The sequence below is a fragment of the Diabrotica undecimpunctata genome, chromosome 3 (genome assembly GCF_040954645.1).
Source record: "Diabrotica undecimpunctata isolate CICGRU chromosome 3, icDiaUnde3, whole genome shotgun sequence".
NCBI lineage: Eukaryota > Metazoa > Arthropoda > Insecta > Coleoptera > Chrysomelidae > Diabrotica > Diabrotica undecimpunctata.
The window spans coordinates 37,485,557-37,511,875 of NC_092805.1; the positions used below are offsets into that span (position 1 = coordinate 37,485,557).

Below are 26,319 nucleotides of genomic sequence, written 5' to 3' on the forward strand. Positions count from 1 at the left end.
ACTCTGTTGGTACTCACACAGTCATTTCGCCGCAAGTTTTGAAATATTTTAACCCCTCACACATTTACAAAAAACCGCTCACACTGACCTACATAAAAACAACCCAAAATTACTTACTAAATATAAAAACACCTCTGCTGCAACGATATAATATTTATGAACCTATAAATGCTCGAATTGCGGATTGGAACGAAGATTTCGATATTCTTTTAGGAAACTCCGAGCTAGAACGTTGTAAAGCTCTAACAAATTATAAAACTAAAGTTGTAAATTTTACCACTCAGAACGTTAAGATCAATTTCTATACTTTATACAATAGAATACCAGTAGACATACAACAAGGACAAGTCTTTATTAACGCCACAAAAATTGCAAATTTACAAATACTCAACTCAGACTTAGATATGTTAAAAACACATAAACTTAAAGAAAATCAAATTATAAAAAAATTAAACAGTCTAATCTCATTTGGACAGTCAATTGATACGAGATTCGATAAAATTCTAAACAAAATAAATAATAATAGCTTTGTACTTATATCCACCGATAATAAATTATCTGCTGATTTTGACGGTTATGTTGACTTACATAATGAAATAATTAACTTCCATGACATTAAAGAATTCTTACTCCAACTCATCAAAACTTTCACTTTGTCCCATTTGGATATCCTAAATATTGAATTATTTACATTAAATAAACTTAAAAATTTGAACTAAAATCTCCTTCGAACTTATTAAAGAAACGCCCTTTTAATAAATGATTATTGTCATGATCCTCACGAGCTTATAGAAGCTTCTAAAGCCTTTATTTGTATCACTTCTCAAACAATGCTCATAATAATCAAAATTCCTATTCTTCATGTTAACCTATACCTTATGTTTGGGAAAGTATGTAGTATTTATTTTAATACATTTAATGGATTAACCTCATGTTGTAAGTTTTTATACTAGTTTTATACAATGCTATTTAATTCTAATTTCATTGTATTTACTGATACCATATTTTAGCATATCCTGAAGAAGCAACTAAATTTTGCGAAAGCTTGATAAAGAACAAAGAGTTTCACTTTCCTGCCCTATTAATGACTGCAACCTTAAGATAAAACTTTATTTTATATAAATATATATATATATATATATATATATATATACATATATATATATATATATATGTATATATTTATATATATATATATATATATATATATATATATATATATATATATATATAATATATATATATATATATATATATATATATATATATATATATATATATATATATATATATATATATATATATATATATATATATATTAGTTAAGTCCCTCAGTATTTCCGAGCTAAACAGTCGTTTACACTTAATAGCCAGCAATATAAGTATTATTAGTAGTATTAGTGTGGAGCTAATATCACATGCACATTTAAGAAGTATGCAACTCCATGGAACGACGCAATGGTAATGGATTTTGACAAGTGCTATGAGTCATGCCGATACAGTACACAGGTTTACCTGTTATTTACAAGGTCATAGCTTTTGTCAAAATACATATAAAACCCCGGTTATTAAATATATAATAACTTACTTGTTTTTTCAATAATAGAGATTTGCAGATTTAAGACAATAAATATTATCATTTAAATAAATTTAATTCTAACTAAAGGTTTTCATTAATAATATATTAGGTACTTATTATTACAAAAATTTTTATAATTTAAAAATTACATTGGTCTCTGAAGATACCCATACCTCGTCATGTTAATGCTGTCTTCTTGAATTATATTTCCTGTCACCTCAGTCAGTTGGTCTGTGTCGTTTTAACTGACAAGAACCACGTGTTTAAGTCGAGCAAAGAAACATGTTGCTCTTTAAGTATTAAATTTTTATCCATTGTCATCAACCTAGAGTCACACCAGAATTTAAATTTGGAACAATGTAAAACCATATATTGATGTCACAGCTACAATTTTAGTGTTAGCTTCAATTACAAAAAAATGCACTGAGGATGATCTGATCTAGATCGAAAACGTCACGTTATGCTCCTGTATAAATTTTGACGACACTTTTAAAAAAGTTTTAATTATATGTTTTATATCTAAATACAAATGTGAAGTGTTTTACTTCTGTATAAGTTTTTTACTTCAGGTAATGCTACGTCTTGCATGATGTGGGATGAATCAAAGTCTGAACGTGGAGCAAACGAAATGGCTTCAGGCTTTTTGAGGTGGACTGAAGCTATAAATGAACATATTCGAAAGATTACTGTGTGGTCCGACAACTGCCCATCTCAGAACAGAAATATGATAATGATCATACTTTAATTTTGGATACTTCAGAAGTATCCACAGATAAAAATTATAAATCACAAGTTTTTTTTACGTGGTCATACCCATTTAGAAGTGGACAGTGATCATTCTCTTATTGAAAGAGAACGAAAGAAAACACCCTTTTTAAAAATCATGACTCCCTGGGATTGGCAGCAGCTAGCACGACTTTGCTGTCGCTCTAAAACATTCAATGTAATTAATATGGGACTAAATGACTTCAAGGATTTTAAGACTCTTTACAACAACAACTATTTACCTTTTATTATAAGGAAAAAAACTTGCAGGTACGCAGGGATAATTTAGGATTACTTTTTTTCAAAACTAATTTTAATTTGGAAACATTCCAATCTGTTGATCTTAACAGAAATACTAGGCGTGTTGTGTTTCCTGCGGTCCTGCCTGTGATTCGCGATAAGCCAAAGGAAATATATACAAAAAAATACACACATCTGCAAAGTTTGCTCAACTGGGTGCCAAATGAATTTCATAATTTTTATAAAAATTTATCCCACTCCGATAAAGTAGATGAGGATTTATAAAATTTTTCCAAAACAATTTTAAGTGAACAACACTCATGATCCTTTGATTTTCGTTTTTCGTTAATTTTGTTTACTCATTTTGTTTTACAGATATGACTTGTTTATTTCATTTAATTAAATAAAAAAAGTGTTTTTGAGTAAATTTTTTTACATCTATCTCCAGATTATTTATTCACGTGTGTTAACTTACCTTTATATTATGTCCCGAATATGGTAATTGTTTTCATGCTAAACAATATTAACTCCATGTTTTTTCAAAAAATTTAAGAGCTATAAAAATAACAAATACAGTAATATATAATATCATTTATACCTCTGAAATGGTGTTTATCACATATTTGAAGCAAAAGAAATAAAAATTCTATTTAAAATTTACTCTTTATATTTCTTTTAATCTGCTCTTCTGTAATATTTCAATTTTGTGAGTTAATAGAGTTTAGCTCTGAGGTACAGATATGTATATATATAATCGACATTTTTTGGGAAAACTAGAGGAAAAACACCCCAGCACCAAAAAAAGTCGCATAGCAGAGGGAAACCGTGTCAGAATTGTCCTAATGAAGGCGATACTCAAAGTTTGGAGAAAGTATCTATCATACTTTTTTGTCGACAAGCACACCAACTATTATTATGCAAATACTTTTCTACTAATAGTTTAATTTTCCAACTTGGTCAAATTCATGGCCACAAGCGATCGTTCTACAATGAACTGGGAACTCTAACTATAATAAGTAGTTTTGCAATTAAATATGTAAACAGGAATGATAATATTCTTGATAGTCATAATCTGATATTAAAATATCTTCTTTCACCTGTCATTAACCATTAAAAGTAATTAACGAAGTTTCACTCGCCCGTATGAGGACAAAAGTATGGAGCTTCTTGACAACATTCTCACAAACCAAGAGATTAACCACTATCTTTTATTGCACCACTTAAATCTTAAATATTTAACGTATAGTATTCCAATACCTTTAACTGCCGAGACAATATCGTTGTCAACGCTGGATCTTCTTTTAGTCGAATTATTTTCAAAGTCTTTCATCTTTTTTGATATTACCTAAAAGAATACAATACGTATTATTGTCGTTAGTACCATTTTTGACCGTAAAACTTACAGCATATACGAATTCATGAAATAAGTCAAGTGCTTTATAATACTCTCTGCTTATTGGAAAAAATCTCCAAGTGAATTTTAATTGATGCCAGACATGCATCGACCTTATACTTATTATTTCCAATGCTCTGAAAATAAATAAAAACAAATAAAGATGTTATTACCAGTCATGATGAAAATCAGATTTTGACTATTTACGTGCTTAGTAAAAGTCAAGGGATTCATACGGAAATTTTTCATTTTGCATAATGAGAACAATAATAGAGTATGTATATGTTGATCTAAACGATTGTAACCACAACGGTTTATGGCATGTTTAAAAATGATGAACTTACTTATTCATGGCATTGATAAATTCCAGTTGCTTTGTGGTTTGTACATTCATATTTGTTCCAAGCGCTGTTTCTAAAACATAAACAAATAAGCTTATAGACCAGGTGATATCTGTTTTGGGTTGGGTAAATCGTATATGATTCTATTTTTTTGCTTTAATCACGTGTGGAAATATTATTATAAATAATGATTTTCCTATAATTCAAGGGGCCAATTAAAACACAGAGGCCTTTTTAATTCTGATGGGTACCCAAGTTTTTTTATTACTAATATTAGCTGATTACGAATTTCGATGGTGGATTTCGATCCGAGTGGTCAAAAAAATGTTATAAACAATTAAATTGTTTATAAGGCTCTAGCTTGTAACCTATAAAAGCTAGAATTTTTTAATTAAATTAATTTACTTAAATTTGTTAAAAAAAACAAAGAAGAAGACATTTACTAAACTTTAATTGTATAATAATTAGAGCTGGAGATACCATAAAATTATTGCAACGTGGTTGCAAAATAAATACATATTTTTCGAATCTTTTTTGATCGCAACTCGGCTTCTTCGCATGCAAATGAGCTTTATAAATTCTCATTTTAAAGCTTATTGTATACACTTTTAAACAAAATTTGTTAAATTATTTTATCTTTATTGGTGTTAAAGTTATACCTGTTTAAAGTTTTTAAATTTTCTTCCAAATTTTCCAAATTCATTTGTTGTAAAAAAATTGTTTACAACAAATTGGGCAATAATCATTTATACTTAAATTAACAATAATTATAAAAGAACTCCAAACAAACATTCTGTGTTCGGTAAAATATTCGTAGGTTTATTTTTGGCCAAGACATTGATACCGTTAAAATTACGTTAAGTTTTAAAATAGATATACACACTATAAATGGCAACACTGCGCGCCGTCGACTTTCCACGAACCTCCGTTGCCCCGTCGCCAATAATTTGTCATTATACAGTGTTTGTTTCAAGTAATAAAAGCATAGATTTTTAATTTATTTTCGTAAACAACATGTCTACGTATGCGCCCGCAGAAAAGGTTCAAATAATAAAATGGTTTTATGGTGGTGATTCTGGACAACAGTGTGTAGATTTATTTTCTGTGTTTTTTGAGGGGAGACTAATTCCTTGCGTACAATTGGTTCATAATATTATTAAAAATTGTTGTTATTGCCTCGAAAATTGCAGAAAATATCACGCTCAAAAAGTGTTACCAGAAGAAGTTGAAGAAAGATAATACCGCGATACACAAATTTGTGCAACAATCGAGGTAGATTCAACACGTATTTCTATAACGAAAGTATGGAAAAAGCACGGTCACAAGAATTTTAAATATTTGAAAACGCAGCAGCTTTATGCAGACGACTACTTTCGAAGAATGGAGTTTTGTGAAACTCTAATAACGAAGGCTAATGATGAACCCAATTTTATTTACTGGTAAATATTCTGTTTCGTTAGTAGGGAGACAGAATCCTTCCATTACGAGGTATTGGGCGCGGGAAAACCAGCACAGAAGTGTTGTTTACCGAATCAACGTCCTCAAAAAGTTAACGTCTCGACTGGCATTTTAGGAGACCACATAATAGGTACATTTTTTATTAAGGGTAATTGAATAGTAAAATATACCTCGATTTGCTACAAAATCACGTTCTTTCCTATTTTCAATCTTCCTGCTGTAAATCTGGAGAATGTTTGATTCCATCAAGACGGCTGTTCAGTTCACAACGCTCGAACAATTAGGGAGTACTTAAACAATACTTTCCCGAATCGAGTTATCAGTGAAATAGGCTATATTAAGTGGCCTACCCGATCTCAAGATCTTACATCCATAAAATTCTTTTTTTGGAGTCTTTTAAAAGGCATCATTAACGATCATTCTGAGGCTAGAGTCCAAAATTTGGGTGAAAAAAAAACCTAATACGAGAAGTGTCCAATTCTGTTACAGCAGAAACTCTTACATCTGTCCGCAGATGTGACAGAGTGGGACATTGTTCAGCCGTAGAAGGTAAAATATTTTAATTATTTCTGTAGGACATAAAGAATTATTTCATATTTTTTAAGGAATTATTTTTTATTTTCAATAAGAGTATATTTTTTGTTTTATCTTTTTAAAGAAATGAGCTTTTATTTTAAATTCAACCCCACAAAATTGTTCACATTATTAGAAACCGATACAAATGCATGCGATACAATAAGTCGGGTATGCGTAAGCAAAACAAAAATTTACGGACGGAGATGTATATCCCTTGCATTGTTATGTGTTAAAAGTGTAGGAAAAAGGCACACGAGCGAACCGCTCGATAAAAATTATAGTAAATAAATTCTATACGGTATTCCCATTTTTTAAGCTCCTGATATAGGTCAATTCTTCTTTCTTCTTAGAGTGCCGTCTCCCTACGGAGGTTGGCAATCATAATAGGTCAATTAAGTTAGGTTTTTACTCGATAGGGCCTGCGGAGCGCAAGCGGTAGGATGCTCGCCTCGCAAGCTGGTGGTCCGGAGTTCGAATCCTACCGCCGGCAAGAACATCTAGACATTTTAAAAAAATGTCTATAGGCCCCAGGTCGACTCAGCCTGAATAAAAATGAGTACCTTGGGTAAAACCAGGGGTAATAATAGACGGTTGAAGCGTAACACTGGCCATGTTACCTTCCTTGTATACCGTAGGCCCTAGATATAGCAGACTACCCTGCTATACTCCCAAAGCCGCGACAGCGGTATAAAACGGGAGACTATTATTATTATTTTACTCGATACAACTGTATAGACGGGTTTCACAGTTAAATTGTGAAGTATTAGATATTAAAAAAAAAACAATGAGGTCAGGCGAAAAACAATAAACAAAAAGCATAAGCATTTGCAAACTATCTCGAAAGTGTTTTCCAACCATATACAGAAGACATAAAAGAATCTATCTCAGAAGTTGTTCGACAAGACGATGTAGTTATTCCTTTAACCACACCAAAAGAAGTTAAAAATAAAATCGACACAAACGTTAATCCCAAAAAGGCCCCCGGCTATGATCTGATAACTAGAAAGGTTCTTAAAAAGCTACCTAGAAGAATTTTTTTTAAGACAAACTAGACTAGGTCACGGGCAGGAGGTATTAACAAATGGGGTAAAATAGAGGTTTGGATTCTAATTACATAATGTTTGTAAATACATATATATTTAACCATATATGAGCTAAATCTCCATTTTTGCTTCTAAAATAAACTTGATTAATATGTTGTATATTTCTTTCTCTTGTTGTGCTAATAAAGTAGGGATGTTAGTTGGTACTTACAAACTTTTTCAGTTCTTGGTACAGAATATCTGTATGTGCAGTATATTTTTGACACTCTAAGATAATGTGATTTATATAGGCTAAAGGTTTTTCTTGACAGTGAGGACAACACGGAGAATCTAAGATACCAATCCTAAACAAATGTGCTGGAAAGCGACCATGATTAAGTTTTAAACGTGATATAATTGATGATTTATATCTATTATAATCTCACGAATTGATGTGAGGAATGTTCGTCGGTAAAACCGGTTGAAATTTAAAATAGAGTTTCTCTGAAGTAATTGAAAATTTACTGTACTGAGCTTCCCATCAAACCCTAACATCAGCCTTATATAAATTAATATTCTGACCAATTCTGAGTCAAGTGCTTTTTTAGCTGTGAGATCAACTGCTTCATCCGCCAGGCCTAAGTGGTGCCTTAGTGGCCCAAGGCCTATGGTTCCTTTCTTTTATCTGTATCTCCTTCTTTGGTAGATTTTTTGTTATTTTTCGTAGTACAATTGCTTCGGTTTTCATTTCAAATTCATTTTTGAAATGCCCCTCTAAGTTTAATGTCACGCTCCATTTCGACGTCTTTTTGTCTTCATTGCCAATTCCAAATATCTGAGACTTGTAGCGGCCTGCTCCCTAATAAATGATGACTGAGAGCCTTGGTCAATCAATGCTCTCATCAATTGTGACCTTCCCTTTGAGTCTCTTACTCGTACTAATGCCGTTGCAAGTAGCACTTTTTCATTCTGATGACTTAAATAGCTCACGGCATTCTCTTGTTTCCTTAACGATCCGTCGTAACTGTTATCACCTCTGATCCCACTAGAATTGGGTCTATTTTGTGGCCTTCTGTTTTCAGAATTCCTTCTGTTATCATACTGACCTTCTGACCCACTAGAATTTGGTCTATTTTGTGGCCTTCTGTTTTTAGAATCCCTTCTGTTATCATACTGACCTTCTGACATGTGTAGTAATGAATAGTGCTGTCCACCACATTCTGCACATCTATAAGAGGAATAACATGGTACTTCCCTTTTGTGTAATAGACATTTACCGCACCATTGGTTTTCCTTTACGATTTTGTTTCTTTCACGTACTTGTTGACTTAGAAACTTTGTACATTTAAACAGTTTATGTTCTTCATGACACACCACATAGGTTATCTTGTTCTTTACCTGTTGTCTGTGATCTGTTCTTTTCTTTTCTGTTTTCAACATCTCCAATGTCTGGAATCTTCTTTGTAGGAATTCCTGTGTTGACTTAATGTCGGAATGTCCCTACTATAAATCCTATAAATAATCCTACTATAAATCTTATAAATAATGTGTACTTCAGCACAGAGGTTATTGCTTCCATCATAATAACAACTATGAGCTTGCAATACAATTTAATCTAGGCCGTAATTGCAACACTTAGGAAGTTCATTTGGAAAATATATTATTCGGCAATTTATTACGTTGTAGGTACATTATTATTAAAATATTACACGATATATTTTTACAATGTTTCAATTATACACGGTGAAACTATAAACTATTAAGAAGTTAAGAATAATGTCAGATTACAAATTAAGGGATTAATTTGTGACTGAACAAGATATCAAACCAACAAACCAACTCCTGACGATGCGCCTCTGGAGGGCGAGACGGAAAAACAACAGTGGACGTCTTTGTTTGCCGATGTAGGGCTGTTCTCGCGCAATTAGAATCAGGCAGCTTTACAGAAATAATTCAGCTAAATATGGTGTACGGTTTACTACATAAAGCGATTACAGAAAAGGTTTCTTGAAAAGCAGTTTCGAATTCTACGAAGCTACTTACAAAAGCAAAAAACTTGTAAGATGTGTTCGATAAACCTAGTTTGAAGGAGGATAAAGCATCTCAAAGTAGACAATTGCATAAAAAATGACCGCGTTGTAATTATTGTTGTGTTTCCGATCATTTTAAGGATGAGTGTCAAAAATTACGTGATCAACAATCCAAAGATTAATCGACGACTCCGAAAGTAATTGCGTACGGTTCGTGCTACTATCAGAACAACTACTTCAAATTCACCGCCCAATAGTCTAAACAACCCGTTAACTTGTTACGGTTGTGGTAAGCCGAGTTTCAGTTGAGCAAACTGTCCAGTGTGTAGCCACACGGAAACATCCTCAATAGATTTTTTTTCTGTAGATAAACTTCTTTAACCTCAACCTAGACCGGTTTTACGTATTAATAAAATTTTACACGAAGGTCAAGGATTATTAGATACAGGTGCCAAACAAGTTGTAGCTGGTACAACGTTGTACAACCTTTTAGAAAACAAAGGACAAACTTTTAAAATTTGCTGATGGTGTTGGTAGAAACGAACGAGTGTTGACAACTTTAGTTGATGTACGCATAAAGGTCGTGGCATATTATCGTGCACGTTGCGTTTCTAGCACAAAGCGTTTAGTTTCCAAAAAATATCATTTAAAGGGTTTTAAATATAAACAACGCACACTAACCGGAACATAGCGTTTCAGGCACTTAACGTTTCCGTTCAGTATATTTGAAAACAATATTTTACTAATGCTGACGGCTGTGTAACGAGTCGTAACCGGTTGGTAAGGATAATGTGAATTAGATGTCCGTCGTTTTCCCTTTGTTTATTTAGGTATTTGTTTGATTTTGATACAGAGTATTTAAAAAAATACTTTTCGAGGCTATTTTGTCATTTATGCATGTGTTTTTATTGCTTTGTGACAATTAATTATGGAAGTGATAAACAATTAGGACTTTTGTACGGAAGTGATACCTCTTCTTTTTAAAAATATTTTTTGGTTTGATATGTATGGCTTCGTTAAATGTAGTAATTTGTTTTTTAACTGAAGGTGAAATTAAATTTAAAACGTATTTAAACTGAATCCCATTCATTCTAAAATAATTGTTATAAGGTAAGTCAGGGTAAGTGGGAATCTGGGGCAAGTGCGACTATTCAATACTGTAATTCAACCAACGATAGTAAAATAGCGAAATCTAGTGTAAACGTTACTCAACTTCATAACCATGTGTTCTGTATACGGTGGAGCGACGTTACCGACAGTACATGTGAGAGTTGAGGTATTGAACATATATCTGCAAAAATCCACTTGATTTGTCAAATTTGCACTTACCCCAGTGTTCTGCAATAGCAAGATTTTCAAGGTAAGATTATTAGCCGTATTATTTTAGTGTAAAAGTGCACTTCGTAAATACGATAAACGTGTTTCAATATACATAACCCTACTTAGAGGCGACGTACACTAATGTTCGCACTTGCCTCAATAAAATTTTATCGAGGCAAGTGGGAACTAGGAATAATTAGTTACGTTCTTACCTGCTCCGATTAAAATTTTAATGATTGACTCTTTTTTAGGTGCTACCATGGTTCGCATTTATCAACGTAAGACGGAGAGAGCGACATCTTATAGTAAGGAACAGCTGCAAAAAGCACTGGAAGATATCAGATCTGGAAAAACAACACTACATACAGCAAGCCAAAATTATGCAATTCCAAAAACAACATTTAACTGGTGTCAGAGGAAAAAAAGTGATTCACTAGGTAGAGGACCAGTTATTCATGCCGAACATGAACGCAAGTTAGCCGAAGGATTGAAAACTCTAAAAAAAATGGGGCTTTGGATTGTCAAAACGTGAAGTTCTGTTGATTGTCTCTGATTTTGTTACACAAAATAATATAAGAACGCCATTTAAAAATAATATTCCTGGTCATGACTGGTTCAGAGGCTTTAAAGCAAGATACAAGTTATCTCTCAAAAAACCCCAATCGGTTGAGTACGCAAGGAAGAAGATGTGTGATCCATTTCCTATTTATAGGTATTTTGAGATCTTAAAGAACACTCTTGTTGAATTAGATCTTAATGATAAGCCTAAGCAAATATGGAATTTGGACGAGACCAGCTTATGCGTTGACCCATCCCGAGTGAAGGTGCTAGGAGCCAAAGGTACCTAAACCGTGTTCGCGAACTACGAGTGGTCCAGTTAAGGAGAATGTAACAATATTAACTGCGGCAAATGCATTTGGAGACAAAGTACCACCATGTATTGTATTTAAAGGAAAGTTCGTATGGGACCAGTGGATGGCAACATAGGACCCAGATAATATTGATATAGCATATGCAGCTACTCCAAACGGCTGGATGGAAACGGACGTTTTCGTCAATTTCTTAAAAAATACATTTTTGAATGCTGTAGGACAACAAAGACCACTATTATTGATATATGATGGTCACAGCACTCACGTAAATACAAAAGTCATCGAATTAGCTCGTGACAATGAGATTACCATTCTCAAGTTGCCGCCACACTTATCGCATTTACTACAACCCTTAGATTTGTCCGTGTTTAAATCCTTTAAGACTGAGTGGGACAAAAAATTGGAGGCTTGGCAGCGAAGAAATCAAGGAATAAAAATGCCGAAGCGAACATTTTCTGAACATGTTCGTGACGTGTGGTATGGTACAAAGCCCGAAATCATCCAAAGCGGATTTCGGAAAGCGGGAATATTCCCATACAAAAATGACGTTGTAAAATAAGATAAATTTCACCCCGATGCCTATAAACGTTGGAAGGAGATAAATAACAAAACTGCGAATCAAGGTGACGAAAATATAGTTTCTTTTGAAGAATTGCTTTTGAAAACAGTCAAACCAATGCCTCGTTTGGAACCAGTAAAGAAAACACGAGTAACTTCTGGTACCGAGGTTATAACCAGTAATGATTATTACCAAAAATTACAAGAAAAAGCAAACAATAGTATTGAAGCAGTGCCCAGCACCAGTGGGGTAAAGTGTCAGCGGAAAATAAAATCTAGACGACGAAAACAGCATAGTTCCAGTTCTAGTGACGAGTTATCTGATATAGATCCACCGTTAGATGATGATTCGTTAGATGGGCTATCTGAAATATATCCACCGTTAGATGATGATTCTTTGGATATTGATTCGCTAGATGATTTGATTGAGGACATCCTAGATGACGATATGGGCAACAATATTGAAAATTTAAAGGAAGATTTTAAGTCTGGACAGTGGCTTGTAGTGAAATATACCGGAAAGAAATCTGTGAAACACTTCATTGGAACAATAGTGGGATTTGACCAGAAAAACAACAATCCAATTGTTAAATTCACGAAAAAGAAGAATAACAATTATACATTTTACTGGCCAGATAATGATGACACTGACACTGTTTCCAGGGAAAATATTGTCATGATATTGCCAGATCCTGTAGAAAATAGAAGAGGAAAATTGTTCCAGTTCAGTGTATCTTTCAAAGGATTGAATTTCGTATTCTAAGAAATTTAGCTTTTATATTTTGTTCTCATCAAAAAATTTTGCAATTTTTATAAAAATAAATATTACTGACACTAAATTTTATGTTTTTTATTCGCAATTGCCCCATACATAGTGAAATATACAACACATATAATAGCCATATGCTATTCCCACTTGCCCCACAGTCTGGGGTAAGTGAGAATATTTGATCAGGTAACGAAAAAAAAAATTGTATTTGATAATGTTTGCATAATTAACACGTGTTACTAAATTAGTACTAATTAGAAACTTCTACTTGAACGACTAAATGACTTTATATACTAATTGTGATTATTCTAGAATGCATACTTTAGTTTTAATAGTGACATGAACATCATCTCTAAAAAAATGCGTTCGCTCTTACCCTGACTTACCTTACCTATTAATTATTATTAAATTCCTAATTGTTTATCCCTTCCGTGATTAATTGTCACAAAGCAATAAAAACACATGCATAAATGACAAAATAGCCTCGAAAATGATTTTTTTAAATACTCTGTATCAAAATCAAACAAAGACCTAAATAAACAACAAGGGGAAAACGACGGACATCTAATAAACATTATCCTTACAAACCGGTTACGACTCGTTACGTAGCCGTCGGCATCAGTAAAATATTGTTTTCGAATATACTGAACATAAACGTTAAGTGTCTGAAACGCTATGTTCCGGACAGTGTGCGTTGTTCATATTTAAAACCATTTAAATTATATTTTTCGAAAATGCTATGTGCTGGTAACGCAACGTGCACGATAATATGCCACGACCTTAAGAGATAAAATGGTGCCTACCAAGTTTGTAGTTTTTCCAGATGCAATCAATAAAACTCTTCCAGGTATTGATTTTTTAATAAATGCACAAATAGCTCTAGATTTTCACATAAAGGAATGGTTTTTTGCGAATGAAAGCACACGACAGCCGTTGCTCTTTGAAGAAAAAGGTACAGAACCTATTGAAATTCATTGTTGTGAAAATTAAGACAAGATAAAGGAAGGATGCTAGCGGATTATGAACTAGCTCGATTTGATGAATTTTTGGAAAGTAGGAAGAATAACTTCAGAATGGGGGGAGAGCCTACATCTTATGTAGAGCATTGCAATAATACCGGAAATAGCGCACTATCGCACTGCCACCATACCGAATGTTACCTGCAAAGGAAGTGCTTAAAACCGAGTTAGATAAACTTCTGAAAGACGGCTAATCTAAGTAAGGATGTGAAAGCGCATGGGCCGCGCCGGTTGTACTAATGCCGAAAAAAGATGACGGTATATACCAGACTTTGCGTGAACTATCAACGTTTAAATGCCATTACTACTAGTGACTTGTATCCGTTACCGAGTATGGACGATTTATTACACGCCGCGAAGCAAACATTTTATGTCTACCAATGATTTATGATCGACATATCATCAAGTTAATGTCGCGGAGGCTGACCGCGATAAAACTGCATTTGTGCCACTGTTTAAGACTTACATGTACTTACAAATGCCTTTTGGACTAAAAAGAGCCTCAATAAATATTCAATGACTCATGGACCGTTTTCGCAGTGGTTTTAGTAACTGACAACAGAAAAGTGCGTGTTTGATTGCGAAAAAGTGATATATAAACATGCTGATCGACGTTTGAAGGAACTCAGTTCATTCAAAGAAGGAGATTTAGTATAAGCCATGAGTTATGAGCTTTGTGGAGTGGAGACTCCTACTGCCCTTGGTGTGTTCCACGTATCGGCGCTTACATAAGCTAGCCTAAATGACGCTGAAGTTCCAACGCCCGTAGTGCCAAGACGAAGTCGAGAACGCCCCTGAAAAAAAACCCACATCTTCTGCTGGCCCGTGTTCTAACGAGTTCGAGGACAGGGAAGGAGACTGTATTAAACTAACTCCTGACGATGCGGCTCTGGAGGGCGAGCCGTAATATAGTTTTCAAACCTCAACATGTGGCATTTTGAGAGCCTGTAAATGGACCAACGACCTGGGTGGTCTGACCGTTTTGTATAAATTTTAGTTTACAGATGTGAATAAAACACAAAAAGACAGTATTCGAATTATATTTAGGGAGTTAACGTTTAGCTTTTGTAAAAGAAACACGAATATACAGCTTTATCAAATCATCGTAACTTTCATTATAAAATAAACCCTAAATATCCCGAGATTAATTATTATTAGTTTAACATCGTATTATATTATCGGCTATTGTATTAATATGTTATAATTTCTTATAAGAGTAATTTCAGTTCGGGTAATAGATCTCCAGAGTCAAAGAAAACCGACAGCACACACACACACACACACACACACACACACACACACACACACACACACACACACACACACACACACACTCACATAGAACTAATACCGCCTAATTAGGACCGAAAGTAATTATATTTATGTTATTCTTACCGCATATTATATCCAATGTACAGCTAGATATTAAGTGATGGAGTTCTAAATTTTTATTTCCTACCTCTTTCTGAAGTTCATTTATAAATATTTCTGCTTTTTTGCAAAATATATTCTGATAGCTGTCTAGTATTTTTTGGTTAAAAGCTGGCATTATAGTTCTGCGATGCTTTTTCCATTTCTTTCCTAAAAATCAATATTTTCGAATAATTTTATTGCCAAAGGTAAAGAGTGTTTCAATCACTAACATACCTCCAACAGTTAGCAGACCTTCACCGGTGATATCATTCACAAATTCATAAAGATAATCTTTATTCAAAGCTGATTGACTTGATAGTACTTTTTGCACATATTCCGGTTTCGCTATTAAATAATAAAGTCTAGGTCCAAACCAAACAGCCGCTACTTGTGGATAGGCAGTTTGTATATCCACCCAACGTTGTAACATCACTGAAAACAAACAGAAAGTCTACAAGAAGCATAAGATTTGATCTTAAATTATTTTCTTGCGGTATTTAATTTTCTAAAATTAATGTATAATGGAAATTTACCATAATTGCAAGATTGAAATTGTTTGATTTGACTATTGGGGATCAAGATGCCTTAAAATTTGAACAATTTCAATTCTTTTGGTTTTGTTACGTTAGAAACCAACTTCTTCAAATACTTTGTTTTTAAACTTAAAGAGATAGTACAAAAGCTTTGTTTTGTAAAAGTTATATTTTTGTAAAATGATACGAAATGTTAATATTTTTACCGAAAAAAATGGTAACAGGTATATATATATATATATATATATATATATATATATATATATATATATATATATATATATATATATATATATATAGAGAGAGAGAGAGAGAGAGAGAGAGAGAGAGGTCACACCTCCCAAAAAGTTTCTAGCCGCTTGACTCTTCACAAGAGTGACATTAGGTTACACCCTGATAGATGTTCTCTAGCCACACATGCTAACACAACAGGGCACTCTTTCGATTTTCCAAATGTAAAAATCCTATCCACGGAGAGCAATTATTTAAAAAGATTGTTTCTCGAGATGGCTTTCATTTTTCAAGTGTTACGTAAAAATATGAGTCATAGTTTTAACCTTTAACATGTTTTTATTCTAATATGTTGTAGAGTTTACGAGAGGCATCTATTTACCTGAACGACCTTTCAGAAAAAGGTCGAACCGATGCGAGGGAAATCCAGTTTGCCTTTACCGTTTCGCCGTCTACTCAAGAATGATTTGGACTTTTCGAGATAACGGCGATTTATGTATAAAAATAAAACATTTTTATATGGAAGGACAGTTAATTCTCAACACCCGCGCTCGCGAATTTGTTACGTACGGATATAATAAATTATTGTCAGATAAGTTAATATAAATAAAGAAATAAATTAAATCCGTAAGTGTTATAAATATTGAACCTTTTAATAAATTCACAACAAATGGTGTCAGAAGTGAGATCGAACATAAATTAGACTTATAATAATAATACAAGTGAATATTTGTAAATTGTGAAAATGAAAGAATAGCTTTGGACATCGCTGGGCCATTTCCAGAAAGTGAAAATGGAGGCAAGTACATGCTGGTAGTAATGGATTACTTTACTAAGTGGGTCGAGATTTACGCACTTCCCGACCAGAAGGCCGCCACCGTTGCAGATAAGTTGATCCAAGAATATATCAGCCGATTTGGAGTGCCTTTGGAGATCCATAGTGACCAAGGCAGGAACTTCGAAAGTGATCTATTCCAAGGAATATGTGATAGACTAGGCATGAAGAAAACAAGAACTACCGCGTATCATCCGCAATCGGATGGTATGGTAGAACGAATGAATAGGACAGTTGGCAAGTATTTGACAAAGATGGTGTCCGATCATCAGCGAGACTGGGACCAATACCTTCCGTTCTTCACAATGGCCTACAGATCTGCTGTTAACGAATCAACGGGCCAGACACCAGCCAGAGTCCTATTCGGACGCGAAATGCGACTACCTTGTGATCTAGAATTTGGGTGTCGACCTGGAGAAGATGTAGCAGGTGAAGATTATGTGATCGAATTACGAAGAAGAATGGACGATGTACACGAGTTGGTCCGTTCCCACCTTCGGATCGCTAGCGACAGAATGAAGAAACGGTACGATACACAAGCCGAAAAGGGTTGCTTTAAGAAGAACGACAAAGTATGGCTGTATAATCCCAAGAAGCGAAAAGGTTGTACTCCCAAATTGCAGCAGTTTTGGGAAGGTCCATACCTCATTGTGGAGAAGATCAACGATGTCATCTACCGAATAAGCAAGATTCCGAGGGGAAAGCCGATGATAGTACACCATAACCGGTTGGCGTCTTTCGAAGGTGACCACGACGTAGATGAAGAAGTGGAAGTAAACCAAGTCCAAGACGTGTCTGACCTCACGTTTGAGGAATTCATGGGTGCCTATGGAGGTACCGGTAAAGCAAGACATGGTGTTACCACTGAAGAAAAGCAAGATCTACTCGCGCTCCCCGATGACTACTCGCTGGCCCTTACCATCCCGGCCAGTATCAAAGACGCACCAGGGTTGGCATCCGTCTTTCGAAGGAAGTTTGGTCGAGTTGCAGAACTTCAATGCCAGGTGCCAGCTCCCGGTAAAACCTTGAAACTCCAAGATGCATCACCTTTTCTACCTGGTAACAAAAGACACTGCCCGTGACCAACCTACCTACCGAGATGTGTGGGAAGCCTTACTTCAATTGAGAGAGCACGTACTAGAGTCCGACGTGCAAAAGTTAGCCATGCCAAAGTTGGAGTGCCGCCAATTAGATTGGAGGGTTATCCGAAATATGGTGGAGGAGATCTTCAAAGACACCGAAGTCCAGGTGTTAGTCTGTTGCAATCCGCTAAGTACCTTGTGCGGAGAGAAAACCGTCCCTTGTCATTTTTATACAACTGGAAGTTGTAAAAGAGGGTCCAGTTGCCGATACCAGCATACCGTTCCAGTTCTAGCCCCGACAAGGTTCCAGGAGGAACCATCTTTTGAGAGGGGGGCAATGTTACGTAAAAATATGAGTCATAGTTTTAACCTTTAACATGTTTTTATTCTAATATGTTGTAGAGTTTACGAGAGGCATCTATTTACCTGAACGACCTTTCAGAAAAAGGTCGAACCGATGCGAGGGAAATCCAGTTTGCCTTTACCGTTTCGCCGTCTACTCAAGAATGATTTGGACTTTTCGAGATAACGGCGATTTATGTATAAAAATAAAACATTTTTATATGGAAGGACAGTTAATTCTCAACACCCGCGCTCGCGAATTTGTTACGTACGGATATAATAAATTATTGTCAGATAAGTTAATATAAATAAAGAAATAAATTAAATCCGTAAGTGTTATAAATATTGAACCTTTTAATAAATTCACAACACAAGAAAAAGAAACTATTAAAAAAAAGACAGATACCAATAATTTAAGCAACTTATATTCATTATTGTTAACTTTGGATAAACACGAATCTAGTAATACAGACAATTCATCATCAACAATATAAGTTTCATTATATATGAGATATACAATACCTCTCCTACTTCTTCTAAAATAAGTCTTTTTACCTTTTCTGTTTCAAGAAGTTCAGCGTCTATCAGGTATACTATTACCTTTACATTGTTATCATTAAGATCTAACGTTCTATCGTTTTAAGTTGACAGTAACGAATTCACAACCAATTCTTTTGTTTCTGATAAGAATGTTTATAACCTAAATTTTATTTTATGACATGTTCTGTAATTATTTTAACATAATTTTATTTAAGTGTTCATGTATATGTGTTTTAAAGTGTTTTAAATATGTATTTGTTAAAGAACGTTTTTTAAAAAACAATTTTGGATAGTTTTCGCCATCAATTGTAGGGGTCAAATGAGTTGTTCGTTTCATTTGATAAACATCACGACAACTAACCTCAATTAATGTAAGATGCAAAACAACAATTCTTTTTCTGTGTTTTGTACTAATTTTGTTTATTGTAGCACCCTGATGATGCAAATAAAGATTTGCGAAAGCTTGGTTTACTAAAAAGAGTACTTCTTTGTCCTATCTTCCGCTGCACACGCAAATATTTGAGTTTTGTATATTTGTATATATATATATATATATATATATATATATATATATATATATATATATATATATATATATATATATATATATATATATATACACTTATAAGCGAGGTTCCTACAGCCTCTGCCGCTTCTCACATTTCGACCGCCATCGTTTTCTGTAAATCCATTCGTCTTCTTTGATGGCTCTATGAGTCATTATGCGTCGTACATTTTCTTCCCAGGTAACTAAAGGCCTTTCCCTTGTTTTTTTTTTGTTGTGGTATGTAATCTAAAGCTTTCTTTGGCCATATATCTTCATTCATTCGCTTCACGTGACCATACCACACTATAGTTTATTTTTATGAACGAGAGAGTAATTAGCATAATTTTAACTGGTAGCTCCGACCACTCCATGGGCGTGCTCAAGATTAATTGAAAAATTACTTTGAATAATTGTAAAAAATAAATGAATTATTTCAGTGTTATAAAGTGTTATGTGTATGTAAACAAAAGTGACCTCTTTTATCACACACTATATTAGAACTGACTGGCCTACATTAAAAAGGGTTTTAAAAAATTCACATTTTTTTTAATTTTTAAAAATTACAAAAGAGAAAAAGAGTTTTTAAAACCGTCTAAGGTATGTTAAATAGATGAATAAAAATATTAATATAAAACTTACAGCTACTTGTTACAAATCCAAATCAGATTCAGAAGATGAACTTTCAGAACCAAGATTTATAATAACTGGCTCGATCATTTTATCAGTAATATTGTCCAGCTTCCACATTTTTTCCTCTTCTTTAATAGTGTGATTTACTGCCTTTTCCCAGTTTTCAGGTTTTACATTATTTACGGCCTCCAAAAACAACTGTTTAACATCATGAATTTTAAAAGTGGTATTTTTTCTTGAAACTTCACTCTTTATCTGTGCCCATACCAGTTCAATCGGGTTTATTTCACAATGATATGGTGGGGATCTAAGTACTGTCATTCCACGATTTTTGGCAATTTCATCAATTTCGTATTTTTTAAATTTTTCTTTATGAAGGGCACACAACGAATAAAGTTCCTTTCTTATAGATCCGGGATGGTACGTAATATTTTTTGAACTCAGCCAATTCTGCAAGTCTTTTTTTAACCACTTGGTTGTGGGCAGTCCTTCTATAAGTCTGGAGTGATAACTTGCATTATCCATTACTATTACACAGTTCTTAGGAAGAAGATCTATCATTTGTTCGAACCATTCTTGAAAGACATCAGCGTTCATGTCTTCATGGTAGTCACCGGTACGAGTTGATTCAAAAGTTAATAAACCACCTTCAACAAAACCGTCTGAACTGCCAATGTGTACTATTATCAGCCTGCGTCCCTTTCCTGATGGTGGGTTTAAACCAGTAGATAAGTTATTTACAAAAGCGTGCCTTTGACTTGTAAGTGTTTCATCCTGCCAAAATTTATTTGGTGTATGACCCTCGTTGATCCATGTTTCATCAAGATAAAATATTTTTCTTTTTTGGTTTCTCATTTCCTTTATGGTTCTTAGAAAATGTCTTGTCCATATGACAATATCGCTTCTTTCTAATAAAATAGACTTTCCGGGATTCTTTTTCCAGCGGAAGCCTATTTCTTATAAAAGTTTCCATAACGTACTTCGACTCATTTCTGGGTAATCCTTATCATCTCGAACTGAGACAAGAACTTTATCCAATGTTGGAAATTCTTGTCTAAAGAAGAATTCATGCACTTTCCGTCGAAGTCCTTCTTTAAAATGATATTCTATTTGAAATTTTGGTTTCCCTGGAGCATTACGTGGCATTTGAAAACTACCACATTTCTCTTCTTTAATAACTCTGTAAATCGTAGATTTCCCAACACCAAGTGTACTGCTAACTAACTCAACGGTCTCATCAACACTTTCACATAAACGTTTGTCTGTAAATGATTTAAAACAATTAAATATTAATGTTTTTTCATTAACTGTTAGAGGACCAATTTTTCGGCGTTTACACGGCACTTCCAAATTTTCCATAACACTAGTATACACAATAAACTGCACCTTGCAACTGAAGTACCTACTTTTAGTGAACTGTTAAGAATTTTGAATACGCCACTTGGACCTTCCTATATACAAAATGGAAAAACCCACTATCACATTTTCTGTGGAATAAGTTTAGAAGGTAATTATCTAGTCAATTACTGTCGTAGATTCCTGGAATTAAAGAATTAAATGTTTGATTGTTGAAACCCTTACTTCGTGGAATGCACTCATTTCAGATAAAATAAAACGTTTTATTTTATCTAAAGAATTAAACTTTATTTTGCAAATAGGCAAAGAATTAAACTTTATTTTGCAAATAGATAAAATAAAACGTTTTATTTTATCTAAAGAATTAAACTTTATTTTGCAAATAGGTAGGTACTTATTAAACTTTTATTGGTTATATATAACCAATAAAATAAACATCTTACATATCTTGCAAATTAATTAGTACCTGTTAACCTCCATCACTCCGACACTGGCAACCTTATTTAGGGATTAGTAACCCTCACAACTATTGTATTCTATTCTGCTCCAACCTTTATACCTGGTGGTCATACTCAATTTAAAATTGTTTTCCTATATACTTCTGTAAACTTGTTGACAAATATCTGTTTTTCATTGAGTCACCCGTATCAACAGTTTAGGGATTTGCATACATAATTTATTGTTTTATTACTCTCTCATACATAAAAATACACTATAGTTGTCTCGTTTCAATTTTTCAATTCTGTCTACACTGGAATATACAGTATTTGTCCTCCTTATAATATCTTCATTCCTGATATGATCTTTTTTGGATACACCAGACGCTCTCCTTAGAAAATCCATTTCTACTACTTCTGTTCTTTTTAATTTTTTTTTTCGTGATCTGCCAAATTTCTGCCCCATAAGTCATAATAGGCTTTACCAAGGTTCGATAGATTATCAACTTCGTTCTTGTTTAATATCTTTAGACCATAGGAGAGAGTTTAGAATGTTTACCGCTTTTTTCCCTGCTACGTTATGTTTTCGATGTCTATTTTGGTAGTGCCTTTTTTAGGTATTATAGATCCGAGATATTTGTATTCATTATATGTTTTTGTGTTTCTAATTTTTAATTCTAGATCTTCTTCATCATCTCCTATGTTAAGATACTCCTACTTTGACATATTCATATTTAGGCCCCATTTTTCAAACTCCTTCTTTAGTTTTCTAAACATGTAGTCCGTGTCTTCCTTATCATTCGGTACGACTACCTGATCATTTGCGAAAAATAAAGTTGTTAGACATTTACCCCCGCCTATGTCTATTCTCATTCCGGATACTTGTTTCCTCCACTGCTCTAGCGATGATTGAATATATATTTTAAATCAGGTCGGAGATAGACAACATACTTGTTTAAGCTCCTTTGTTATTGAACAAATGATGGTATATAGAACGAATATACCATCAGTGCACGATCTTCCTGAACGAAATCAATTTTGTTCTTCTATGTCTTCGTATTCTGATTCTATTCTTTCTTTTATTATTCGACCGTACAACCTCTCCACTGAGCTGATAACAGTTATTCCCGTATAATAAAGTATTTGCGTTTATCCCCTTTCTTCAATATTGAGCTGTCGTACCCAACATTCCAATCATCAGAAATATTTTGTCCTTTTAAGCATTTGTTAAATAGTTGAACCAACATCTCATGTAATATTTTTGGTCCATATTTTACCAACTCAATTTGGATGTTCCAGGTCCTGCTGCTTTACCGTTTTTAGCTCTTTTGAGAGTATTGCTTAACTCTCCGGTTGTTGTCAATGGAGATTTCTTTTATTTAGATCTTTTCGAATTTACATCTATCCTCTGTCAGTAAGACCTCATAATGGTGTTTCCACTATATTGACTATAGATCTATTAAAACTATAGATTCATTAACTGTAAGTTAGATTTTTCCTTCCCTTCTCTCCGGAGAGACTTTATCACCTTTCACGCTTGCCCAACTTTTTTTCCTCCCATATACCTATCTATTGCTTGTCAAATTTAACGTGATACTTGGCCGATTTGAAATTAGGCTCCACCCGCGATGCGCATTCGACCACAACACAATTCGCCCTTATTATTTTTTGGCCCTTCGAAGTGCAAGGAACTTGTATAGTCTGCGACAAAGTTTTTTTTATTTTACTTATGTTTAAAGTTACTGTGTGTTGAAGAAATATTGTATTACAATGATTTGACTTTTTAAATAATTATTGTTAAGTATTTTAAATTATAAACATGGATTTTCATTCAAAATTAGAAGGCAAAGTCTTGTCTGGACAAACGAGGGAGGTAATAGCAAATGTAATTATTTTTATGCAGAGAGAAGCGATGCAAAATCCGCATGTTAAAGATTTTAAAAAAATTCAAGAACGTGCTACCTTAGCAACGGGAGTAAGTATAGCCACTATAAAACGGATCTCTCGTGAAATGAAAAATACAGAAGAAGGTGCTTCTACATCATTTTCGACGCCTAACAAAAAAATGAGATCTGCCCCAAAATCCAACTTGGGCGATTTTGACAAAGGTTTACTTCGGCGTATAATAATAAATTATTATGTCACGGAAAAACGAGTTCCTACATTGCGACATATAACAAAAAAAATTAATGAAGACAATATTTATACAGGGTCGCATGAAACTTAGAGAAAAGTGATGAGAGATATGGGATTTCGATGGAAGAAAGCGAAGAATAACAGGAAAATCCTAATGGAAAACCCGATATACAAGTGCTCCGGAGAAAGTTTCTCAGAAATATTAAACAATATAGGGAAGAAAATCGGCCCATAATTTACATGGATGAAACTTATATTCCTTCCTCTCATACCCATGACAGATACTGGGGAGACAATACCACCGAAGGTTTGCACAAGCCAGTGTCCAAAGGGCAAAGGCTGATTATTGTTCACGCCGGCGGCCAAATGGGGTTCATAAAAAACGCATGTCTGACATTTAAATCTGGTACGAAGTCTGGAGATTATCATAGCGAAATGAACTATAATAATTATAAAAAATGGATTCATGAAAAACTTATTCCTAATATACCAGCCCGTAGTGTATTGGTTATAGACAATGCATCATACCACAATGTCCAAGTGCAAAAATGTCCCACTATGAGGTGTAGAAAAGACGAAATGAAGGAATGGTTAACACACATATCTTTGTAGGAGCTGGGTTGTACGCTTGTGTGTGTGTGTGTGTGTGTGTGTGTGTGTGTGTGTGTGTGTGTGTGTGTGTGTGTGTGTGTGTGTGTTTATTTAAAATAAAAATTATTCTTAGGCTATTTTCTTGTAGCATAATATTGTAATTTACTATTTTTATTGGGAATAAGCCACAATTTTAGTTTAAAATAAGTTTATTTTGAAGTTTCGAGTTCCACTTTGGAAATCGTTAACTCAAGATACGAAATAAATTAAACAAATTTTGTTTTTGTTACTTGGTAAAAATATATAAATATTTCTACAAAATCTCCTGACAAAAATAAAATATTCGCGAAAGTTAATAAAGTTATACAGTTTAGTACCTAAATACCGGATGTTGACAGCCATCCCAACGGGGCTGGTATTATTCTTTTGTAAAGATATAAACAGATTAAAATATTTATGACTTACTAAAATTTAGACCTACTGTTCCTTTATTCTTATACAGTTTACTGTAACGCAAATGTAAAGCTTTCATCTTTGCCAATATTCCTTTTATAAAATTACAGAACGAGGCATTTATAGAAGTGTTCGAAAAAACTGCCGCTTCAACATGACTGAATGGTCAATATTAATGAGTCAAATAAAATATAATTATTAGAAGAATTTTTTTACCAAGTAACAAAAACAAAATATTTTGTATTTTGAGAAAAATTTCCGAAGGAAAAATTGAAACGTCAAAATAACATATCATGAAGTTCCAATAATAAATAAGGTCACTCTCTGTAAACTTGTAGTAAGGAGTGTACCAACGGGGCGAAGAGACCGAGCGCATCATGTATCTCTTTTCCTCCGAATGCGTTCTCACTTAATTTTCTACGCAAGTGGACAAATTTGTCAAGTATCACCTTAAATTTTACAAGCAATACCTCTGGACATCTTCGATACCATATCTTATTTTTACTTTTCACTAGCTCTCTTTTTACATCTCGATTTAATTTTTTATATATCTTGTAATCTTCCTCCTTTCTCGTTGACATCCATTTCTGATAAGCAGTTTTCTTCTTGTTTACTAACGTTTGCATATTCTCCGACCACCGTTCTTGATTTTTTGTTTTATGTTTATCTTTATACCCCAAAGCTTCACTTACAGCCTCATAAATGTGTTTTTTAAGTTGCTGGTATAATTCGACGAGTGAAATATCCTTTATAAAGTTTACATTTCTTCTAAAAGCCATTGACAAAATCCCATACGTTTGGGATGATCATGTGGAATTTATTCTTAAACTGCTGTTACATAACAGGGTTGCAATAACTCTTCCTTATTCGTATTTTACAATGTCATACGACGCACCCCTAGTTCAGCAGCCATCGCCTGCATGCTCGTTTCTGAGTGCTCACCAGTATGGTCTTAAATAGTATTATCATTTGCACGTTTTTTAGCGCGACCACCTACCGCGCACAAGTTTTATATAGTTTCTCTTAAATGGCGATCAATTACTAGGAATATAGGCCTATTCCATTAGTATTTAATTCTATTGACGTCCCGTTTTTAATCCAATAATACTACAAAAAAGTTGGAGTGAAAAGTAGACTTCGTGTAAATATGTAGAAAAATCTTAAAAAATATATTTTTGCTACTTGGTAACACATAATATAAATTTTCATAAAATAGTTTTAAACCTTTTTGAGGCAATATTGTAACCATTT

At 33.7% G+C, this 26,319-nt stretch overlaps 1 protein-coding gene across 1 annotated transcript in view; it reads right to left on the minus strand.

Moving 5' to 3' along the window:
* LOC140436700 (cytochrome P450 4C1-like) overlaps positions 1–26,319 on the minus strand; it is a 116,424-nt gene that overhangs the window by 39,734 nt on the left and 50,371 nt on the right. Inside the window, exons 3-7 of the mRNA XM_072525741.1 lie at positions 15,590–15,787; positions 15,338–15,523; positions 4,322–4,391; positions 3,988–4,114; positions 3,842–3,929 (exon numbers count right to left, since the gene is read on the minus strand). Of these exons, the coding sequence (XP_072381842.1) occupies positions 3,842–3,929; positions 3,988–4,114; positions 4,322–4,391; positions 15,338–15,523; positions 15,590–15,787 (669 nt within the window). The remainder of the gene's footprint in view (positions 1–3,841; positions 3,930–3,987; positions 4,115–4,321; positions 4,392–15,337; positions 15,524–15,589; positions 15,788–26,319) is intronic.